Genomic DNA, 16,554 nt, shown 5'->3' on the forward strand with positions numbered 1-16,554 from the left:
AAATATATTGTAATTACGAAAATGTCAGCAAGTTCCTGTATCTAAACCTAATCTAAACTCCACACTCATATAAAGCATATTACAGCCAAAACATAGCCGTCAGCAGCAACAGATCCATAGGTGAACAAAAGTGCTTTGTTTGATATGACTAGCGCAGCACTTTTCAGAGGGAAAAAAGAACAAACTCTGTGAGCAAAGCAGTGAGAGCGCTGAATGTTTGGAGAGAACAATACCATGATAATGAAGGACACAGGGCCGATAAAACTCCAGATGAAGTAGTTATCCACCCTCAACCAGCACCTACACACAGAACACACACAATAACTTTATTAGTAACAAAAAAACAATCACTTCATTACAGGCAAAATCGCATCTGCACTATATGTAGAAAATCATTTTTGACCATTTGACCATTTTGACCTAAAAATTAAAGCAAACTGTCTTAAAATATTATTACTATTAACATCATGATACATTTTTTGGCATAAAAAACAAGCTAATAAACGAGCAATAAAAGTCTAGTTGAAGGTTAAGCTCAGTTTTTAATCATTAGCACACTGAGTCAGCGTCTCATTTTCTGCACTGTAGTCAACATTCAAAAGTCTGCAGCTGTGCTATTTTTCTACACTCGCACACACACCAAAACACAGACCAACACACACTCGCATGCACACAAACACGCAGAGCGACACACTTGCACATGCAGTAATCAGCTCAGTTAAAGGTGCTGTAAGCGATTTTGTTAACTTCCGAGTAGGGCCGCTTACATTTGGTGCCGTGACCCGGATCGGAGTGGGGTGAGTGTAATGGAGGCAAACTAGTAAGAGCTGTGTGTGTAAACTCCCCTGGCCTCAAGAGGTGCACAAAAGGCTGTAGTCTTTAGCATCCTTGTTAGCACACCCGCACCTCAAAAATGCATACACACACAAGCCAAAAAAAAAAAAAAAAAAACTTTAGAAATTTAACTTTTTAGGATTTTAATTATTTCAAAAGTTTTATAGCCCTGGGAATTACTATTTTAAAACTCCCTACTATTTCAAGGTTTTCCAGATTTTTTTTTTTTTTTTTTTAATTGGCTAGTTTTCTGATTGCTAAAAAATAGTGGGATGCTCCCTTGAGAAGTGTTCTTTATCAGAAGTAATTTATCAGAACAAGATCTGTCAGATTTATGCATGCTATTCCAAAAAAAGTGCTTGCAACACCTTTAACTGGCTTCATTTATAATTCACATGATGACCTTGGTTAGGCCAGGATCACATGACAGCAACCAATCTCCAACTGAACTCCAAAACTACATAATACCAGTATACGTTTCCTAGTGAAAGACGATTCTGCAATCTGGAATTTAAACTCCCAGAGAGCCATTTTGCTGGAATCCATTTAAATGAAACAAATGGTTTAAAGAGGGGTCGTGCCCCCTGCTCAAAAAACCCACAGCTCTTGTATGGATGAGTGCAAATAGACTGTTTCACACGTACGCTTTTTTAGTCCCGTAGCTGCGATAGTCAATGGCTGCCGAGATGCCCACCACCAGGGCGGGAAAGCAGTAGCCACATAAGTAGTAGTATTTCTTCCGGGAGTACTCGCTCTCGAAGACCTCCACCAACATCAGATACAGCTGGATTCCCTCCAGACACATCCAGGAGAACGCAGCCAGGAAGAAGAAATGCAGCAGGCCCGCAAAAATGGGGCATGCAATCTGCATTCGCACAAAGAGAGGGAAAAGGGGGTTAGCGAGAAACATATCAGAAGTAAATTTGATGATACTCGCTTAGTGGCTATGAAAGGGACAGTTCACCCAAAAAGATTTCTTTCTTTTTCAGAACACAAAAGAAGATATTTTGAAGAATGTTGATATCCAAACAGTTCCCAATGACTTTCATTGTATGGGTTAAAAACACAATGGGAACAAAAACAACAACATTCTTCAAAATCATCTTTTGTGTTTCAGAGAAGAAAAAAGTTATATAGCCTAGGTTTGAAACAACACGATGGATGAATAAATGATGACAGAATGTTCATTTATAGGTGAACTATCTTTTGGAATCTGGTCCACATTGGGTTACACTTTATGTAAAATGTTTTTCCTTTGCATTTTTTGCATACAGATGACAACATTGTCAAAATGATCCCCATTCACATGGATTTGTGAAAATGATTAAAAACGCTGTATTATGCTACCAGGCCAGTAGTTGGCGATGTCAATCTGTAAAGAAACATTACGCGCCTATAGACTGAACAAATTTGCATTTTTGTATAATAATGGTATCATTTTCAAAAAGTTTCACTTTGAAACACGTTTTTGGGCCCCCAAAATGCCATTGTTGTGAAAATTAATGGCCAAAACGCAGAAAAAGTTTTCAGTTTTTAGTTGAAAATTGTCATGTAATTGGCCCCTTAAGAAGGAAACAGGAGTTTGCTTTTATATGACATTTCCAATATATCTCTGTCCCCTAACACTTTAAAAACAAAATAAATTAATTCAAATGTGTTTATCATCTCTTTCTGGATAATAAACACATTTGAAAGTGCTTTATTTTGCTGGGCTGCAGTGGGAAAGAAAAGAAAATGTAGCAAATATAGGACCCCAAGCAGAAACATCTGCCAATTGATTGGCTGAACGAATGCGCAGGCGGTAAATAGTGATCCCACTATTGCAAGCACGCTCACTTAAAAACCTTTCAGCAAATCACGTCACATAACTATATTAATATTCATTACTCAAATCATGTACTGATCTATATTTTTCATGGTTGAAGCAACATTATTTAATCTTATGACTTGCAGGTATTGTAGAGTGACTGACATATCTGGAAAAAGCTTTCAAACAATCTCAGTGCATCCATGGCAACTAGGTATTTAAACAACCATATCTGCAAAGAGAGGCTGATGAAATTCATAATGCACCCCGCACACTTTACATATTGTTCGTACGCCCCTGCAAAGCAGAAGATACAGCTTTGCTCGTGGATTTATCATTTACTTAAGTGTTTCAAACAAAACTCTCATAACATAAAGCCTGCAAACATTAGCCTGTTCATTAAAGTAACCTTGGTATCTTGTCAAATGATTTTGATTCCTGGCATACTGATGCAACCTGAACACTTGAAGATGTATTTAAACCACCACTGCTTTCAAAGGAAACTTTTGGTGTCAATACACTGATGTTAAGGTCATCACAATTTATATGAACATGAAACTAATGTCACAATATCTTAATCATCTTGCTGGCTAAAATGTGTCCATGCTAATTTTCATTTCTGAAGAGAGCTGCAGGATATATTGATTATGCATTTAATCAGCTGCTCTTGAATCTGAAAACAGAAGAGCTGGTACTTAAGAGCCGATACTTGCAAGCACGTATAATTTTCGATCTGAACTCAGCAACATCAATTTGTTCACAGTGGTTAATGTTTTAATCGGTTGTTCTGCTCTGCTGAAGTGTTGTTTCACTAGGGTTTTCATTTTTGGTTGGCTGATTAAAACATAAGCTTCATCAACATCAACTGTCATCAGATATACTTCAGGTGGCCAATGTTACACTCTGTTCCACGCTCGAAAAACCACACTGGGTACTATTTTAATTGGCCAAAAAAAAAAAAAAAAAAAAGACCTTGTCCTCATCCCTGACAAGGCATGACACTTCAGTAGAGCAAGAATACAGCGTACACTAGAAACAGTAACCTTAAAAATGACCTAATTCATTTATCTTGGTTCAAAATGAAATTACACCCCAAAGAATCAACAAATACAGGAGCAGCTGGTTAAATGCACAGAATATACAGCTTTCTTACAAAAATCTGGAGTATGTAAGCAGTGCAGAGTGAAAGCAGAGTTGCATAATATTGCCTGGAGGCAATTTTTTTTAGAAAGTCGGATTGAAAGTGTTTTCTCAAGACTGCTCCATCATGTGCCTAACGTAAGCTAATCGGCTAATGTTTGTGTTTCTAAAATGTATTATTAAATTTACACTAGGGCTGGGACAATAAATCAGTGCATCGCGAATTGAGAAATGATTCTGGATCGATTCTGAGATGATTCAGAATGCACACACACCACTTGAACCTTCTATAAAATAATCAGTGAGCAAGAACATGAGGAATGGAAAACCAGTCCCAGTAAAGTATGTCAGATTGTGATAGTCTGCTACATCCTTAACAACCGAGCACTCAGAGTAAGCACTCATCTACAAGATGGGGAATTGTGGCATGCAAATGAATGCAAATTACCTGCACTTAATGCAGTTTGCATTTAAGTCCTTTAGTTAATCAAATGCAAAAACAATGCAGACAGCACGTACTATCAGTGGGTGCACATAAACGTCACAATCAGCGCGTGAAATTCATTCTCAGTGCATTCTCCTCTTAACATAGATCATTAGGCTGCTCACGTGGTACTGCGTCTTGTCGATGCCGATGAGGAAGAGGAGCTCAGCGATGAAGAGGTTGATGCAGAGGTTCTTGTGGATGGTGTTGCGGTCGGTCTGCAGGCCTCGCAGGAAGCAGAAGGTGGAGATGCAGATGGCGAGACACACCAGCGAAATTACAATACCCACCCACGTGATCACAAAGAGGATCAACTCGTGCATCCTTCCTGGGTACTGAGAGAGTGAGAGATGGATAAGGCAAATGGTATAAACGGATAGGCTGCCTGAGGCAGAGTGACTTATGAAAACCCAGTAAATGTCAAGCTGAAATTGCAGTGTGTTTATTTGTGTATTTTGCTATTGTGTGAATAGATGTGTGTGTGTGTGTGTTTGTCTTACAGACTGCATGCAAGCGAAAAAGTTGTTTATGTGTATGAGAGCTATATTCAGATTTGTTTATCAGCCGGTGATAAATGTAAAGGAATATGTGTGTGTGCGCGCTTACGTCAGGTTCGTGGTGTACCATCAGCACAGCAAAGTTGGTTAGATGACTACAAGAGCAGGTTGTGTGTGTGCTGTTGGTCTCCATCAGCTTGCAGCCCTGGGATGACCACTGGCCCGTCATCGAACGCTCCGAGTAGTTCCAGAACGAACAGTTTGGACTGAAATGATTCTCCAGCTGCAAAGATGTGGGGACATGAGGAAACAACAGAGATGGGAAAATACTCAATATCAGTAGCTTTCAAACATAATGTTTTCTAGGCATGATATGGGCCCATATTTGGGCTAATTCAGATAGGGCCAATATCAAACCCATTGAGAAACACATGTAGGGCCCATACCTAAGCTAACAGGATAAGTCAGATAGGGCTGACATAGAACTATGGACTAACCTACCAGAGCCCAACCTGGGCTAAATCAGATAGGGCTGACATGAAACCAATGAACAAACCCATTAACGAACCATACTGGGGTTAATTCAGATAGGGCCGACACAGAACCTATGGACAAACCCATTTAGGGCCCATAGGGCAGACATGAAACCCATGAACAAATCCATTTAGGGCCCATCCTGAGGCTAATTCAGATAGGGCCGACATGGAACCCATTGAAAAACCATTTAGGGCACATACTTGGGCTAATTCAGATATGTCCGACATGGAACCCATGAACAAACCCATTTAGGGTCCATCCTGATGTTAATTCAGATATGGCCGACATGGAACCCATGGACAAACCGATTTAGGGCCCATCCTGAGACTTATTCAGATAGGGCTGACATGGAACCCATTGAAAAACCATTTAGGGCACATACTTGGGCTAATTCAGATATGGCCGACATGGAACCCATGGACAAACCGATTTAGGGCACATACTGGGGCTAATTCAGATATGGCCGACATGGAATGCATGAACAAATCCATTTAGGGCCTATCCTGAGGCTAAATCAGATAGGGCCGACATGGAACCCATTGAAAAACCATTTAGGGCACATACTTGGGCTAATTCAGAAATGGCTGACATGGAACCTATGAACAAACCCATTTAGGGTCCATCCTGATGTTAATTCAGATATGGCCGACATGGAACCCATGGACAAACCGATTTAGGGCCCATCCTGAGACTTATTCAGATAGGGCTGACATGGAACCCATTGAAAAACCATTTAGGGCACATACTTGGGCTAATTCAGATATGTCCGACATGGAACCCATGAACAAACCCATTTAGGGTCCATCCTGATGTTAATTCAGATATGGCCGACATGGAACCCATGGACAAACCGATTTAGGGCCCATCCTGAGACTTATTCAGATAGGGCTGACATGGAACCCATTGAAAAACCATTTAGGGCACATACTTGGGCTAATTAAGATATGGCCGACATGGAACCCATGGACAAACCGATTTAGGGCACATACTGGGGCTAATTCAGATATGGCCGACATGGAATGCATGAACAAATCCATTTAGGGCCTATCCTGAGGCTAAATCAGATAGGGCCGACATGGAACCCATTGAAAAACCATTTAGGGCACATACTTGGGCTAATTCAGAAATGGCCGACATGGAACCTATGAACAAACCCATTTAGGGTCCATCCTGATGTTAATTCAGATATGGCCGACATGGAACCCATGGACAAACCCATTTAGGGCCCATCCTGAGGTTAATTCAGATATGGCCAACATGGAACCCATGGACAAACCCATTTAGGGCCCATCCTGAGGCTAAATCAGTTAGGGCTGACATGAAACTCATGAACAAACCCATTTAGGGCCCATCGTGAGGCTAATTCGGATATGGTCGACATGGAACCCATTGAAAAACCATTTAGGGCACATACTTGGGCTAATTCATATAGGGCCGACGTGAAACATATGGACAAACCCAATTAGGCATGCAATGTTAGCTGTGATGGGAGTCATGTGCGAAACCATCATGGTCAGGAACCTTGGATCTAGCTCTTACAAATAGATTTTCACTATATTGTCTGAAATAGCAGTTTCTGCTCTGCAAAGGCAGCACAATTAGACTCAATTATAAACAATAAATTTCTTATTGATTCTTGAGTAGTGAGACACATTACAGAACTGATAAAAGGAATTATGTTTGGATCCATCTGTTCGACATTTTCAGACAAATTCATGTTTAAAGGGCAGGCGCAATTTCCTGCTGCTTTCATTTTCTCACAAATGTGTGTTTTTCTGTCACAGCAAATATTCATTATAAATATGTAGACACATGTAGCAGTCACACTGTTGAATGGATTGAGGCTACAGGGTGGTGGTTTCAGCTTACTATGCTGACAAAATACCAGTACAGTGTTTTGCAAACGTGTATTAAATGAAGGGGCTATTTTGTTGTGTTGGTATTTAGTTACTTAAATTATGAATATTACCCTTCTTTAAAATTTGAGTAAAGTAGCTCACATATCATGGTTGTGACAGAAATTATACTCTATTAATCAATACGCACAATTAAAAAGATAGACACTGTAAAGGTGTGTGGTTTTAATTAACTTTATCAAATATTTATAATTATCTGAAGGCATTGACGAAAAGTAGAGCTGTGAAACCTCATAAAAAGAGGTCGACTTTTAAAATCTTTTTTTCATCACTCAGGAGTAATATTTCTTTAAAACATACATATTTATGTTTTTGTTTAAAATGATCAATCTACACTACCACTCAAAAGCTTGGGGTCTATAAATGTTTTTTTTTTATTATTATTTTTTTTTCAAATAAGACTCTTATGGTTACCAAAGCTGCATTTATTTGATAAAAATGTAATATCATTAATAACTGTTTTCTACTGTAATATATTTTCAAACGCAATTTATTTTTGTGATGTCAAAGCTGAATTTCTCCAATATGCTGATTTTCAAGAAAGAATTCTTATTTTTAATCATTTTGAAAACAGTTGTGCGTAATATATTTGTGATACATTTCTTCAAGATTCTTTGATGAATAGAAAGTTCAACCATTTTTTGAAATATAAATATTTTGTAACATTATTAATGTCCTTACTGACACTTTTGATCAATTTAATGTGTCCTTGCTAAAAAAAAAAAAAAAAAGACCCCAAACCAAACTTTTGAAAGGTACATGACGTACTATGTTATGGTCTGAGAACAGGTAGTTTTAGGAATAGTGATCATCAATTAATAATCACTGAGTTTAGTTTTTTTTGTTCTTTTTACAAAATGATTTACACCGAAACTCGTTCTGCTGATGTTTCATGAATAAGACCCCATGTTTGAGAGTAGCTAATATAAGATGGCTTGACAGTTTATTGCATGTGTATGTCTATGTGCATTAAATTTACCTGTAAATGTCTAAGTGTGAACACCACAGGGTCGGTCAGAAACACACGACTGGACTCTTTATTGATTGATGCCGCGATGACGTGTGAATTCACCGCCAGGCCCCGCCCGCCTGGCCCCGCCTCCATTTCCATCTTCACAGTGGCGTTTTCAGTGGAGAGGAAAGGGCCCAGATTCTTATAGAGCACGAAAACAACTTTAACCTGGCCTGTATGGAGAAACGCAGCACAAAAAAAAGAAATAGAAAGAGAGTGTTATTGAGTGGCAGAAGGATATGAATAACAACTAAGAGGAAAAAGGGAGCGGTGGAGTAAAATGAGTGAAGGTTAAAATGATTTGGACTGGGAGGGGGTGAGTGAGTGATCAGGGGATGAAGGAATTTTAATATGGAGGGCAACGTAACATTCATCTCTTCAGCACTCACTCACTCCGTTTCTTCCGTATGAATATTTCATGTGCGTTTGTTTCAATCATACTAATCTCACTTCCCCCGCCCGACTTGCCTCCGCTGAGAAGCAGCGAACGAAGGCGCACCTTCAAAAAGAGGCAAAACGCAGGAGTGGCGGGAAAAAAAGCAAAGAGTAGGAGAGATGATGGCGGGATAAGATGGCTAAGAGATGGAGGGGACAGGAAGGAGAGAAGCAGAAGAAAAGAGAGCCAAGATTGCGCTGTCAGCCTGAAAATGATAGTAATCTAGTCGCCTCTCGGGCTGTTCGATTAAGAGCGCCGTTAAGAAACCATCAGGGAAGAAATAGTCTCAGCGCTTTTGTTAATCTGATTAGGTTTATTATTATCAACCAATAACCATGTAAACCAAAGTGGAAATTTTGCTAAGCTTCAGTGAAACTGCACATGGAAGAGCCATGGATGGTAATGGATGGGGTACAGAAAGAGAGAGAGACGCAGCTGTGACTGACCGTTGCGGCTGTACTGTTTATAGGTGGAAGCCCTGAGCTGGATGATGGTGTCACTGGGACCGTTCTGAGGGAACGACAAATCCTGAGAATCCGTCTCTGTGTTCAGCACACGCACCTCTAGATCTAAAGACACACAAAGATACACACTTTGAGAGTCTGAACTGCAACACATTAAAAATCCTTGAAAGGTTACAATAAAGCTACCCATTTGGAAAAGTTAAAAGCTGTTAAAAGAGTTGCTAACTACACTGAAGCTATTTAACAGGGCACTCTAAATTTAAGCCATTTTTATATTATACTGTACATTATACACTACTTTTTAAAAGTTTGGGCTCAGTAAGATGTTTTATTTGAAAGAAAGAAATTAACACTTTTATTGGTAACATTTTATTTCGATGGTCCACTTTAGACATTCTACTAACTATAAGTAATACTATAAGTAACTAGCAGTCATTAGAGTATAGGTAGAAATATCTGGTCAATATCTGCTAACACTTTATTTTGATGCTCCCCAACGGACATTCTACTAACTAGAAGTAACTACATGTCAACTTATTGTTATTCCTAAACCTAACCCTAACCTAACGTAGCCCCTCCAGTTGGCACCTGCCCGCTCTAAGTGGGACGCGGACCCAGGCCTGTCCGCATGGGAGTCGGGTGCTCTAACAAGAAGGCTAAAGACCGCAGTCTCTAGCATCAGTCGCTAGAGCACCTCTTGAGTTCAGGGGAGTGAGCGGTCTTTAGCCTCCTTGTTAGAGTGGCTGACGCCCATGCAGACGCGTCCCGCTTGGAGCATGCCGGTGCGAACTTGAGGGGCTACATTGCTGCCATGACCCAGATGGGAGTGAGGTTTAGGGGGGTGAGTGTAACAGATGTAGGCTAGCAAGAGCTGTTCATGTAAACCTCACTCCACTGAACTCAAGAGGTGATCTAGCGACTGATGCTAGAGACTTTACATGCACAGCTCTTACTAGCCTACGTCTGTTACACTCACCCCCCTAAACCTCACTCCCATCCAGGTCATGGCACCAATGTAGCCCCTCCAGTTCGCACCTGCATGCTCCAAGCGGGATGCGAACCAGGCCCATCCGCATGGGCATCAGGCACTCTAACAAGGAGGCTAAAGACTGCAGTCTCTAGCGTCAGTCACTAGAGCACCTCTTGAGTTCAGGGGAGTGAGGTTTACACGCACAGCTCTTACTAGCCTACATTTGTTACACTAACAATCCTACTATTCTAATGAGGGTTAGTTGCAAATTAATGAACGCTAGTTGACATGTAGTTGCAAAGTGTAGTTGCAAAGTTACTTATAATAGTCAGTGTTGGGGGTAACACATTACAAGTAACACGAGTTACATAATCAGATTACTTTTTTCAAGTAACTAGTAAAGTAACGCATTATAGTAATATCTGAGTTACTTTTTCAAATAAGTAACGCCAGTAACTTTGCTTTCCTATTTATTAACTGACAACTGACAACGGAAGGTGGGGAAAAGTGGGAGTAAGTGCAGAGGCGTTGTGTGCGCTGTGTGTGAACATGATGGTTATTCTAGAGACTAGCTTTAGACTGAGGCTGCGTTCCAGTTGGGTTTTTTATGCCCTTCCCTTGCTAACTTCCCTCAGTGTCATTGACTCAGATGTACGTCATTGCTTAAGGCTGATTTATACTTCAGCGTCGGACCTACGCCGGAGCCTCTGCGGCATAGGCTATGTGTCTGTTTTCATTTATACTTCTACGTTGTTGTCCGTGTCGACGTGCATGCAGACCACTAGGAGGCAGTGTCTGCGGTCATGTTGAGGATCAAAACAAAAGCCGAAGAAGAAGCAGCTCGTCATGTACATTGTCAGAGAAGCTTACAAACAGAAACGGCATAGGAGCGGCAAATAGGTAATGTTGCAGTTTAACTGTATGTGTCCCCTGAAACAGAGCGTTTTTTCATTCATAGTGAAGTTGAAAGTGCTCGCTCTTCTCCGAGTGCTCCGCGCCAGTCTTTTGACCCGAGGGAAGGGTTCTAGCAGACCGATCAGAGTGCTTGCGGTCCGCGTAGAATTGACACGTTGTTACATTTTTGAAGAGGTGCACGTCAGGCTGCGTTGTATGCTACACGCACTACGCACAGCCTACGCCGTAGCTACGGCGTACACTCGACGCAGAAGTATAAATCAGCCTTTACGTTGCACGAGTGCACACTACTGGTGGAAACTTTGCAATGGGCTGAATTGGAACGTCCTAAGCCCTAGATCACTTGGAATCCACTATGGAGCTTATTTATTGTTTAATTTTTTCCCTTACAAAATTGTTTATTGTAGCATTCTATATGTATATATGTGTGTTTTAAATATTTAAAATATATATATATATATATATATCATCGAGTTGTTTGTGGTGGGGTAAATCAAACGCGATATGCGGTGATGTCACAATCGTGTTGCATTGTGGGATATGGAGCTGCCTGAAGTGTACATATGAAGTAGACTCGTCCCTCTGTCAAAATCGAGGGAACAAGGGTCTGTTCATATAAACTTAACTCATCCACTTCACAAAGTGGAACGTACTTCAAAATGGCAGCAATGATTCCCCCGAGGGGAAGTGTAGCGTATCTGATTTGTTAAAACGGTTCCATTTAAACTATGTTCATTTACACTTCATTTACACTTCATCTCCACAAAGCGAATATAAATTTGATCTTTAATTTCTGCGCTATATCCAAATTTAATGGAGTTTGCGTCAACAAAAGCAACAGATATGAGCTGCATTTTATTTATCATCAGCTAATTTCAAGATAAAAGACTGTGATAGGAGAAACAGTGGCATCAGCACTGTTGAGATAATTTAGTCTCATTACTTTTAATAAAGATGATTGTGTTTTGAGCATCTGAAACTTGCTTTCAGTTTAATTTGCAGCAGTTTCCATGTCGGCTTGTTGAAGAGATACTCAGCTGCTCATCTGCGACTGTCATATCTGTCAGTTTCGTTTAATTTGGAATGAGTGTCAGACCACCACCAGAAGTGGTTTGAGTGATCGGATTTAAATCCGTCTCGAATGCGTTTCGGAGGGCATTTACACATTACATTTATCTTTTCATGTTTGGATAGCTATCCTATCAGAGAAAACTGAAATATGAAGTGACCAGGTGTAAACAAGCCCAAAGAATCCTGAAAGAAAGAAGTGAAGAGTTTGGTTCCAAAACGCGATAAACGGCATTTTCAAAAAAATCGAAATTTGAGTTTCCGCCAAAATCAGTATTGTATCTGGTCGGTATGGAAAAGTAATTTCATTAATTTTGCACAAAATGTGATATCCATCGTGTTATTCTGTCATGTTTTCTCCCTTTCTCCTTTTTCTGCAGAATGCGATATATCCGCTCAACCAATCACAGCGCACCATTCCACCCACTGTAAACATTGAAGGCTTTTTTAAAAAGCCATTTTTTTAATGTATTTTTAGTAAAATGCCTGAATATAAGATAAATATTGGCAAAGTTTAGGCTCTATCATATATGTGAATCAACATACTTTGTTGTGTATTTTCAATTTGAAAAATAACTTTTATATTGATGGATTAATTGCATTTTGAAAAAAAAAAAAAAAGTGTCATGGATTTATTGCATTTTTAAAAAAAAAAAAAAAAAAAAAAAAAAAAGTTTTTAAAATCAAAATGTAGATTTGAATTTTTAATGTATTTATACCCAAAAGATGCTATGCGAAAGTTTGAAACAGAAATAGTGGTTTTCATCTTTTCATTGTAACACCTTTTTACTCAAATTAATCAAAATGGAGTTATTGCGTTTTGGAACTAAACTCTTCAAGTGTATGCCGGTTTCCACAAAAATATGAAGCAGCACAACTGTTTTCAACACTGACAATAATAAGAAATGTTATTTGAGCATCAAAACAGCATATTTTAATGATTTCCGAAGGATCATGTGACACTGAAGACTGGAGTAATGATGCTGAAAATTCAACTTTGACATCACAGGAATAGATTACATTTTACAATATACTAACATAGAATACATTTATTAAATTGTAATAATATGTCACAATATTACAGTTTTTACTGTATTTTTGATCAAATAAATATGGCCTTGCCCTTGGTGAGCATAAGGGAATTCTTTCAAAAACCATTAAATTCGTACCAACCAGTTTTTTTAAGAAAAAAAAAAAAATGATGAAAGTCTTGAACATAGTCATAATAAATACAAAAATAAACAACAATTAAAAAGGTAATAAATAGCAGTATTTAACAAAAAAAGAAAAGAAAAGTGAACATAACTGAGTAACGACTGCTGAATCAATATTTTAAACATATCAATTAAATGAACCATTAGAATGAATAATTCCCTATAATGAATCAGACTTCCCAATGCTTCCTCAGGGTGAGACAACATTCTAGGACAGTGTATTTGCTTGACTGAACAGCTGTGGGCAGGATACGAAACAACAAACAGAGATGTAACATTTAGTTGCGCTACACTGCTACTAAATCACTCGGGAACAAATAGCTTGCTAATGGAAAAACCACAATCTTGAAACACAAAATTGTCACGTTTTTGAAAGAGCCATAAACATTTGCTAACACTTTACACTTTATTACTGTAGTAATAACTATAAATTATGCATAATTACATGCAATTAACCCTAAACCAAACCCTCTATACACTATAGTAAACACATGTAGTAAATTATTATTACACAGTACTTAAATGTATAATTACACTGTAATACAGACAACTCAGAATAAAGATTTAAGTTAGTTACTCACCGACATTGGCAGCATGGTCTGAGAAATGATTATTGTACATGTTATTGGCCAACAGGAAGGCGCCCTTCTCCATGACGTCCAGTAGCATGGTGGCAGTGTGTGCCTGCTCCGTACTGTTCATGTCCTGCCATGACTCTAAAGCCTCGGCACGCAAGAGATTATCTACGGTCTGCACAACCGCCTACGCACACATACATAAACAAATATACAGTTACAATTCATTAGAATTACATTTGACATCAAAGATCACTAATCATGGCTTTCTGTGAATCTTATGTAACGGATGAAATTTATTTCTACTAAGGAGCAACATCTTATAGGCCATTATAAATGGCATGAGCGCTAAAAGAAAGCCTTGGGCAAGACGTACAGCATTATCATTGCTAGAAGTCTCTCACTCTCTCTCTCGCTCACACACATACACACACACAAAGGCAAAAACAAACCAGCCGCAGTTAAAATTCATCTGAGGTAGGCATATGCAATAAAAAATATGGATGGCACATTCTAGGAAGCCTGTATATGTTATGCATTATGAATGCGGTCATAATGCCACACTGTAATGCATTATATCTTTTCATTAAAAGTAACCAACAATATAATATAATTTAATACTTCACGGTAGCATGTTAAAAGAGCCCATGAAATCAAAATGTGCATTCTGCTCTATATGCGACTTCACTCTCAAACATTCACAATGTTCACAATTTACTTTTAGCAGATACACTGTTTAAACATTAAACACATTTTAATGTTTTTGAAAGTCTCTTATGCTCACCAAAGTGATATTTATAAACTGTATTTGTTAAATAACTGTTAAAATAATATTATTTGAATATATTTTAAAATGTAATTTATTCCTGTGATCAAAGCTGAATTTTCAGTATCATTACTCCAGTCTTCAGTGTCACATGATCCTTCAGAAATCATTCTGATATAATTTGATGCTCTTTATTATTTAATTGTCATCTATTATCTTTCTTAATATTATCAATGTTGAAAACAGTTGTGCTGCTTAATATTTTTGTGAAATTTAGTAGTCTTTGATGAATAGAAAGTGCAAAAGAGCATGTATTAGAAATAGAAAACTTTTTAAACATTATACATTTTTACTTTCACACTTGATCAATGTAATATATCCTTGCTGAATTAAACAAATCTGACTGATCCCAATATTTTGAACAGAGGTGTATATGCATTTCAAATTTACAGTTTACAGTCAAGGAAACTGAGCTGAAATAATAATAAAATTAAAGGTGCCGAAGAACATGTTTTCAAAAGATGTAATATAAGTCTTAAGTGTCCCCTGAATGTGTCTGTGAAGTTTCAGCTCAAAATACCCATAGTTTGTTTTTTTTTTATTAATTTTTTTAACTGCCTATCATTATAAATGCGCCGATTCAGGGTACGCGCCCCCTTTAAATCTCGTGCTCCACGCCCCAAGAGTTCGCACTTGCCTTAAACAACATAAACAAAGTTCATACAGCTAATATAACCCTCAAAATGGAACTTTACAAAGTGTTCGTCATGCAACATGTCTAATCGCGTAAGTATGGTATTTATTCTGATGTTTACATTTGATTCTGAATGAGTTTGATAGTGCTCTGTGGCTAACGGGCTAATGCTACACTGTTGGAGAGATTTATGAAGAATGAAGTTGTGTTTATGCATTATACATTCTGCAAGTGTTTAAAAAATGAAAATAATGATGGCTCTTGTCTCCGTGAATACAGTAAGAAATGATAGTAACTTCAACCACATTTAACAGTACATTAGCAACATGCTAACGAAACATTTAGAAAGACTAAAAATATCATGATATCATGGATCATGTCAGTTAATATTGTGCTGTGCACATCCAGATGTTAATACTGGCTGCCCTTGTGTAATGCCTTGAACATGGGCTGACATATGCAAATATTGGGGGCGTGCATATTAATCCCGACTGTTACGTAACAGTCGGTGTTATGTTGAGATTCGCCTGTTCCTCGGAGGTCTTTTAAACAAATAAGATTTATATTAGAAGGAGGAAACAATGGAGTTTGAGACTCACTGTATGTCATTTCCATGTACTGAACTCTTGATATTCAACTATGCCAAGATAAATTAAATTTTTGAATCTAGGGCACCTTTAATAAATAAATAAATAAAAAACAGAAGACACATGTTGCACATTGAGAAGTATTACCACCTGCAACCAACTAGCAAGTAGCAAATCATGGGTCGTTAATGTTGACGTGTAAAACAGTATTACTCCAAACTATTAGACATATTTTATTTATTTCATTATAGTATTTTAGTACAGTGGCCCTTCAGGACCACAGATGAACAGCCCAGATGTGTGATGAAAGCCCAGATGCATAACGACTTTATGAATGTATATTAATATCTTTGAAAAGCATTTTATATACAGGCTTCCCAGAAAGTGTTGTCATAAAATGTTCACAGTCAGTCGCGGGATAGGAATCGAGCATCAGTATATGTGCGCAGTGTAACGGAGGATAAGAAGAGATACGAGAGGTGAAGTGTGTCTGTGAACTCATACAGATAACGCTGCACAATACCTGAACATAAGCCCGGCAGGTCCTCTCTCGCTTCTGCCACTGCAAGACACAATGGAACAGCTTTCTGTTACACATATTCATGCAGAAGAGTCATGTTCAACAGTCGAGATCTAAT

At 38.5% G+C, this 16,554-nt stretch overlaps 1 protein-coding gene across 5 annotated transcripts in view; it reads right to left on the reverse strand.

Annotated features, from left to right (window-relative positions):
* The window catches only part of adgrl1a (adhesion G protein-coupled receptor L1a), a 197,876-nt gene that overhangs the window by 18,532 nt on the left and 162,790 nt on the right, over nt 1-16,554 (reverse strand). For 4 of the 5 annotated variants that reach the window (XM_067381428.1, XM_067381427.1, XM_067381429.1 and 1 more), the window contains 8 exons: nt 16,440-16,478; nt 13,876-14,056; nt 9,110-9,232; nt 8,195-8,400; nt 4,872-5,045; nt 4,391-4,600; nt 1,479-1,699; nt 234-300 (listed from right to left, as the gene is read on the reverse strand). In XM_067381428.1, coding sequence (XP_067237529.1) covers nt 234-300; nt 1,479-1,699; nt 4,391-4,600; nt 4,872-5,045; nt 8,195-8,400; nt 9,110-9,232; nt 13,876-14,056; nt 16,440-16,478 — 1,221 coding nt within the window. The remainder of the gene's footprint in view (nt 1-233; nt 301-1,478; nt 1,700-4,390; nt 4,601-4,871; nt 5,046-8,194; nt 8,401-9,109; nt 9,233-13,875; nt 14,057-16,439; nt 16,479-16,554) is intronic. The other variant, XM_067381431.1, reaches the window with a different exon arrangement.

Source organism: Chanodichthys erythropterus, chromosome 3 (assembly GCF_024489055.1).
Source record: "Chanodichthys erythropterus isolate Z2021 chromosome 3, ASM2448905v1, whole genome shotgun sequence".
NCBI lineage: Eukaryota > Metazoa > Chordata > Actinopteri > Cypriniformes > Xenocyprididae > Chanodichthys > Chanodichthys erythropterus.